The 7,434-nt window shown below is 45.9% G+C and overlaps 1 protein-coding gene across 3 annotated transcripts in view; it reads right to left on the bottom strand.

The window, feature by feature from the left end:
* The window catches only part of RNF214 (ring finger protein 214), a 43,058-nt gene extending 35,663 nt beyond the window's left edge, over window positions 1–7,395 (bottom strand). Inside the window, exons 1-4 of one of the 3 annotated variants that reach the window (XM_040631183.1) lie at window positions 7,264–7,395; window positions 5,580–5,695; window positions 3,304–3,349; window positions 2,082–2,141 (exon numbers count right to left, since the gene is read on the bottom strand). In XM_040631183.1, coding sequence (XP_040487117.1) covers window positions 2,082–2,141; window positions 3,304–3,349; window positions 5,580–5,692 — 219 coding nt within the window. In that variant the 5' untranslated portion in view covers window positions 5,693–5,695; window positions 7,264–7,395. Of the gene's footprint in view, window positions 1–2,081; window positions 2,142–2,838; window positions 3,350–5,579; window positions 5,696–7,215 lie in introns of all 3 variants that reach the window. The other 2 variants (XM_040631181.1, XM_040631182.1) reach the window with 2 other exon arrangements.
* Window positions 7,396–7,434: the final 39 nt, after the last annotated feature.

Here is a 7,434-nt window from a genome sequence, read left to right on the forward strand (position 1 = left end):
CTTCCTCGTTGTACCTTCTCTGTCCACAATGCTTCTTTAGAACAACACAGGCCAGGGGAAAACCACTAGCCTCATGGAAAGAAGTCTCAAGGTACATACTATTGGCACATACAAAAAGATAACTGAAAGGCTGTAGAGTAAAACTTGATCCATATCATCTCATCTTAACAAGCCAAAGTTAGTTTGTTTCATCAGTATCTAATTGGTTCCAAGGACCAGAAGTTATAATTTCAAATGCAGCCCGTGGGAAATTACCATAAATGCACAAAAAGGGAAACAAAACAGGAGCCAAGTTTCTTGTACTGCCATCAAGCTTTACACCTGCCTAGTTCCACTGCCTTTTTAAAAGCATGTGGGCCTGCACTGTATGTTAACTAACTAGAATTTAAAGGACAATTTGAAAAAATAAAATAAAATAAAATAAAATAAAATAAAATAAAATAAAAGTATGTGGGCCATCCCATCACCCAAAAGAATGCAGCCACACAAAACATAACCCTGGGCCTCTTCTGGCCCAATGACTTGCTAGTTTCCACTCCTCCTTCAGACTGATGCTAAAGCTTATTTATAACTTAGCTGGCCCCTTGAATTGCTGCAATCATTGGAACCCCACCACACAACAGTGGGGACAAAATAAATACTCTGTGTGAAGTGCTTAGAGTAAGTGTTCAAGAAAAGGTGAATCCTCCCACTTCCCTGGGACTTCTCTTCTAGCCTGGTTTTCACCCAGCACATCTCCGTCAGCTCACTCATCTCTAGGATCTTTTTACCTGCCTGTTATGAGTAACTCCGAGTTGCCACCCTGTATTTAAAAAACTTCATTCGCTTCCTCTGGTTAATGTACTCCCATAACTTCCTTCCTTCCATCTGCCCCTCAACTTCTACAACTTGACCAAATATCCACTTTCTTATCTGGTTGCCACAAGCACTTCGTCTATTTTTTTCCCCACTCAGTTAACACATATTACCCTAAAAACCTCTCCCTGATGCTAGGGTGCCTTTCCCAGCATCATCCTTCCTCTTGAAAAATATACACTTTGATAACCATACCCTGAGGGTAGAAGTTTCTGCCACGAAATACCAGGGATAGATCAAAGAGACCATTTTAACAAAGATAAATGTTCAGCTCTCTAGATATTAAAAACCAATTACTAGGAATAAAAGGGAAGGGGCGCCTGGGTGGCACAGCGGTTAAGCGTCTGCCTTCGGCTCAGGGCGTGATCCCGGCGTTATGGGATCGAGCCCCACATCAGGCTCCTCTGCTATGAGCCTGCTTCTTCCTCTCCCACTCCCCCTGCTTGTGCTCCCTCTCTCGCTGGCTGTCTCTATCTCTGTCAAATAAATAAATAAAATCTTAAAAAAAAAAAAAAAAAGGAATAAAAGGGAAGATACGACTCAACAGTACACCAGAAAAAGACCTGATGGGAATTTGGCTGAAAGCTCAACACTCTCTGAGCAGACTGCCACAGTAAGCCGGGGGAGGCTCGACAAAGAGCGTCTGGCATGATGGAGAGAAGGAGAACCCCACTGTGTTGTGACTTCATTATTCTGTATTCGGATTATTGTATTTAGTTCTCAGGATCACATTTTCAAAGCAACATTGATAAGATAGAACTTGTCCTGGTGGAAAAGTAACCAGGGCGATGAAGGGCTGGAAAACATATCCGATGAAGAAAAGAAGAAAGTTAAAAACGTCTGGGAATGTTTTTTCTGGAAAGACTCAGACTTGAGGTTAGGAAGAGGCATAAACAAACTTCAAGTACACGTAGGTCCAACAAGTAAAGGAGGATTTGGATTTAGTCTACATGGCTCAGGAGAGCACACTAACAAGCAGTATGAGAGGGGCAGTCCTCACCTCAGAGCAAGATCTAACAGTAAGAGCTCTTTTTCAAATGCAATATGCTGCTTTATGAATAGTAACCTTCCCATCTCTGGAAGGGATCAAGTAGAAAGAAGTTAGCTGACCATCTGTTAGGGATTTGAAAAGGAGATTCCTGTACCTTTTCCAACTGAGATGATACGACTCTAGATAGCCTGAGTTAATGGTCTCATATATTCGCTGCGACAGTTTAAGTACTCACCAGATTCTTTTCAATATCTTGATCTGTGTTTACCTCTGAATCGGCCGTCTTAAAATCAGTCTATAAAGAAAGAAACAATTATATTCAGAACTGTTCAGAGACATTTTAAAAGGCAGAATTATTCTTTAGGAATTTTACCTAGAAATCTGCCACAAGTAACAAAGCAGCTAAATTTTTGCATTCCCCTTACTGGCTTCTTAACAAGAGAAGAACTGTAGGTCTGGCAAACAGACGTTGACACGTACATTGCATTGAACATTTATCCCACAAAAGAACCTGAACAAGACCCAAGACTGACACAAAGACAGTCTCAAGTGTGAAATAAGAATTTCGCCCCCTACAACCTATTGTGCCCATCCTTCCTCCTCCAACAAAGCACACCAAGCACTAGGAGGCAGGATACACTGTACTTCTTAAGATGTAGGTCAGAGAATTAACAAGGATCCCTCCTGCAAGGACAAAGATGGGAAATATGAATGCTGATGACCCACACTCAACAATGAGTCAGTGGAAGAGATTACATGTAGGTCATAAAGCTCCTAGTAGTCACGATGAGACCCTGGCTCCTGGTTTTATTATTTACTGAACACGGGAAGGATGACATCACATAGCACTGCATGAAAATCGTATGACAGCTGCCAATAAAAAAAACGAGACAGAGTAGTTCTCCACCACCTACGAAGAAAGGTCTCCTACCCTTGATAAATATATAAAACAGCCCCAATTCCATTTTAGTAGTAGAAACTTGATACTTGACCTGCACAGCAATGTTCTGAGAAAGCTTCGGGGAAGAGCTATCCTGATCATCATCCTGATCCACTCTGACTCCTTCAACCCCATTTGCTGGAGGCACCACAGGTCGGAAATCCAAGCCTGTGTCCCTGCTACCTTCCTTTAGGATGGAGGCTGGTGGGGATTTCTCTTCAGAACAATTCCCGGAGGCAAGCTGCTTTGTATGGCACCCTGCCTTAAGAGACCGAGTGACGGGATGGAGGCTCTCCCGGAGGCATGTGTCCCCCTCCTCTCCTGCTGTGTTGGCCACGTCCTTCAAATCAGACTGAGACCCACCGCCAGAAAGACAAAGGGCTGTGGCTAGCAAGTTTTCTCCTAAAACCGCCCGGTGCGCTGCTGACGTGTCACCTGCTGACGAACCAGGATTCTGCTCTGGGTGTTCCAAATGGACATTTCTGTTATTCTCCTTGGTTATCGTTTGGCTACTTACACTCGACAGAGGCGAGTTCTTGTGCTTCTGTGCAGGGTCTTTGGGGCTATCAAAAACATAAGACAGAAAGTTTCTCTCTTCACCCAATCTTAAGGATGATTAAATACATAATATCTTTAACATAATGACTAGAAGAACAAAACTAGACTACATAAGCCCCTCAAATGATCAGAATGACGTGGAACTTAGTCTTTGTCCAGCGATTTTGACCCACATGCAGGCAGTAGAGCTTGACGGTTAGAGTCTGGGCGCTGGAGACAGACATTTCCTGTTGGGTGACCATAAATAATCACACATAAATGACTGAAGAGCCCCAGATTTCTGAGGTCCGATTTGAATAATCTGGGGGAATGTCAACGAAATAGCCTACTGCTCGTTAGAGTATTTCATTTAGTTAGCTGTACTGACTTGGTTACACGTCATGTTTTCATAAATAAAATACTAATTTAGAAAAAATGTTTTCATTCCACTCTCATGTTTCACAAAAATAATTTTCATTCAAATTCCTCATACAGATCTTTGACCAGAACCACCTCTCAGGTGTCTCGACGGTCTTCCAGAGCACGGCATCCTTACTTCAGGGTGTCTGAGGTACAGACACTGAATCCAAAACTGAAGCGATCCGTAGAAATTTTATCCCAGACAAACACATACACATGGATAAACACGTTTGTCACGGCCACTTAACGTATTGCTTTTTGAAGAGATCTCTAAAACCTATTTACAGCGACATCTAACATTCACAACAGTGCGCCTGCCACCCAGGAATAATGACTACATCTGTGCTAAGTTTCTTTGTCCCTTCTTTCTTTTAAAGAACTGATTCTGTCAACTGATGCCCTTAAGTACCCCAAGCCAGCACTGACTGAGGCTTTAGGTCACGGTACCTTCCTTTCCTCAACAGCACATGCTGTTTGAAATAAAAGAACCAAGAGCTTCTTTGTGATATGAAAACCTTTATAAACACCTCTAGCTGATTCCTTGCTGAGCGTTACCTGGGGGAGCGGGGGAGACACTTAAATTATTAATTTGGGCGTATACAGTACAGTCCCCGGGTGTAAATCCTGACTCTGCTATTTACCAGCTGTCTCTCGGCAAGTTACTTAACCTCATTTGTAAAACAGAAATATGACCCTCCTAATAGGATTATTGTGAGGAGGACATGAAATCATGCATCTGAAGTATTTAGTACACAGCCTGGCACAGTGAAGATTCAACAAACCCCAGCTGCCATTATTATTACTAGGAGTATGTAGCTGACTCTGTTTATAAAATGAAGATCCAGGTTGATGGTTCGGCTTACTTAACATTTTTCCCCATTACCCCTTCGCCAACACATCTCTCTTCAGTTAAACCAGTATTTATGAGGTACTACAGAGTCGGACCAGCCTGGGTTCAAACCCTGACTCCAATGTAGCTCGGCAACCCTGGGCAAGTTACTAACCTCTCTGTGTCTCAATTTCCTCACCTGTAAATGGGAATAATAATATCAGCACCTCCCTCCTGGGGTTGTTATGAAGATTCAATGTGTTAATACATATAAAACTGTTAGTAGAGTATCATCTATTATATTAGGTCCTAGGTACTCTAGAAAAGAGTCGAGGTGGAATATAAGTCAATTTACTGTATATTCAACACTGTACGTAACTGTGTGTTAAGCACTGTAAGATGCAAGGGTGGGCAACCGTAACTCGGCCCCCAAGAGTTTAGATAGGAGGCAAAATATTTACACAAACAGGTAACCCATACTAACAAAGCCATCTGTTTATCTGTAGATAATACAGATACACGTATTTCTGTGTGTATGTATGAAGACATGTGCTTTACATATATGTATATATGTATACATATCTATATCTCTAATACAGAAGACATATATAAACATGCAGGTATATGATATTATAATATACGTAATCATAACATAAATATATAGGAATCATATGTAGATATAGACAAAGATATATCATAAATATACAATTAAGTGAGCATATAGTCCATGTAAAAAAGGGTGGAGAAATACTAGCACTTTCAGAAGAGTCTGACCCCCTGTATTCTATTGACTGAAGCAACGCTTAGCATGCCGGCCAAGTGCCAGATGCTGTGTTAGGTACCATAAATACACACACGGACCAGACAGTCCCTACCTCTAAAAAGCTTACTCTCGTGCAATGCCACTAGAGCCAAAAAGAGGAAAACCCAGCTATGCTTCCATAAGAAGCCATCTCAAAAGCCTTTTGCCCAAATGAAATCTTCCCAGTCAAGGATGCGCACATTACCTTAGACCATCTGGGAGACCTTCGTCTGATTTGGAAGCACATAAACTAGAAGAGGATTCTGCAGGATTGGGGGCATTGGACACACCAGCTACTTCAGACGCCGCCGCCATCATGCTCTGTACATTCGGAAACAAATTACAGGATGCAAGTTTCCAAATTTTAAAACAAGTGTATCTTTCCCCCTCAGAAAGTCCATACCATAGAGTTGTTCCAGGAGAGAAACACAAAGAAAAAGTTGGGTCCCAGGAGAAAATACTTAAAGAGTTTTCTGTAGCAGGGTATTAAAAGAGCCACTGGGCACAGAGGCCCCAATGGACATCGATCCTCAGAAATCACCGTATTTATATAAATATCTAGGAGTCTGTGCAAAGCTTTTCCACTTGTGGCAGAGATGCAGTCATTTAAAACAGACTACAGTCTGTGAGAATCTTCCAAATGGTCCACATGCCTCCTTTACCTAATATTATTTACAAAGAATGTTATTTGGGGGCCTAATAATCAACAATATCTTATACATTTTAAATCATTAAAGGCATTCTCTGTTACGTGAAGTATTTTGGAGGTGTTCATGTGTGAGGAAAAAACAATACTATGTTGGGCAATGGGAGCATCTTTTACTGCCAGTGTGCTCCCCACAGATGGGGAATGTTTGAGAACCACTGACTGAGGAAAAATACAGACTCTTCAAAGTTACTACAGGGGTGCAAAAGAGTACAAGAATCTTGGGTACTCTACGAAGAGAAAGAGAAGCTGAGAAGCAGGGTAATCCAAGTCAGGAAATCGGGACTGATGCCTTTCTTGAATCAAAAGGCCCTTTGTGTGGCAGGACAAATTCACGGCCCTCTATGGTGAAGACAAAGGGGGGCAAAAGAAGGGGGGGGCTGGGAGGTGTAACACAGGGTTAGTTTAAATTCTTGTGTTTATTTTAAAAGCATCACAGGTATTCACTCCGCCCCCTCCCCCCGCCCGGAACCTTCAAGCAAACATTGGGCAAGTATGGAGACTGGGCTCTGTCAACACTTCAGCCACAAGCCAGAGAACCGCGGTGCCTCAGTTTCCCCCATAATACAAAGCCCCTAGGAGAAAATGGGCCCAAATCGCCATTACTGCTCCTCGCGTGCAAACACCCTGCCCCAACAGAGCCCACGGTCGTGGGTCCTTGGTGCCCGGTAAACGAAACCGCAGGGCAAGGGTCCTACATGCGACTCCGCCGCTAGAGTCCAAGGGGGAGCGGGACAGGTACGTCGGGCTGCAGGCTGCGGCGCGGGGTGGGAAGTCGAACGTGTCAAGGGAATCCCTGCGGCGACCGCCAGCGAGGCGGCGACGCCGGGAGCGACGGGTGATCGGGGGAGAGCGGGGCACGGCCGCGAAGGGGACAATGGGGGAAGCGGCGCCGGATGGCCACGGCCGCCTCAACCAGGGACCGCTAAGTCCGCCGCCTCGTCCGGCCGGAGCCCCCCGCACCTCTCTGTCGCCCCCCCCTCCACCGCGCTGCCAGCGCCGTCCTGTTCCTAGGCCGGGACCCCCGCCCCGCACGCACGGGCCCCCTCCACGCCCCCCGCCTCGACCCCCCCCCCGCCCCTACCCCAGCCCCCGGCGTCGCAGCCCCCTCCCCGCGCGCCCGCCCCGCACACACCTCCCGCGCCGCGCCCCCGGGAGGCAGGGGGGGAGGGTCGGGACGCACCTGAGCGGGCGGAGCGGGGGGAGGGGGCGGCCGAGCCTCGGGGGGAGGGGTCGAGCGCCGGCCCGCGCGCGGCACCTCCCACTTCCGGCGGCGCGAGCGGAGCGGGCGAGGCTCGGCCGGGAGAGGAGCGGCCTCGGCGGCACCGCGCCGCCCCCGACGGCGCCCTCTGGC

Source organism: Ursus maritimus, unplaced genomic scaffold (genome assembly GCF_017311325.1).
Source record: "Ursus maritimus isolate PB19 unplaced genomic scaffold, ASM1731132v1 scaffold_16, whole genome shotgun sequence".
Lineage (NCBI taxonomy): Eukaryota > Metazoa > Chordata > Mammalia > Carnivora > Ursidae > Ursus > Ursus maritimus.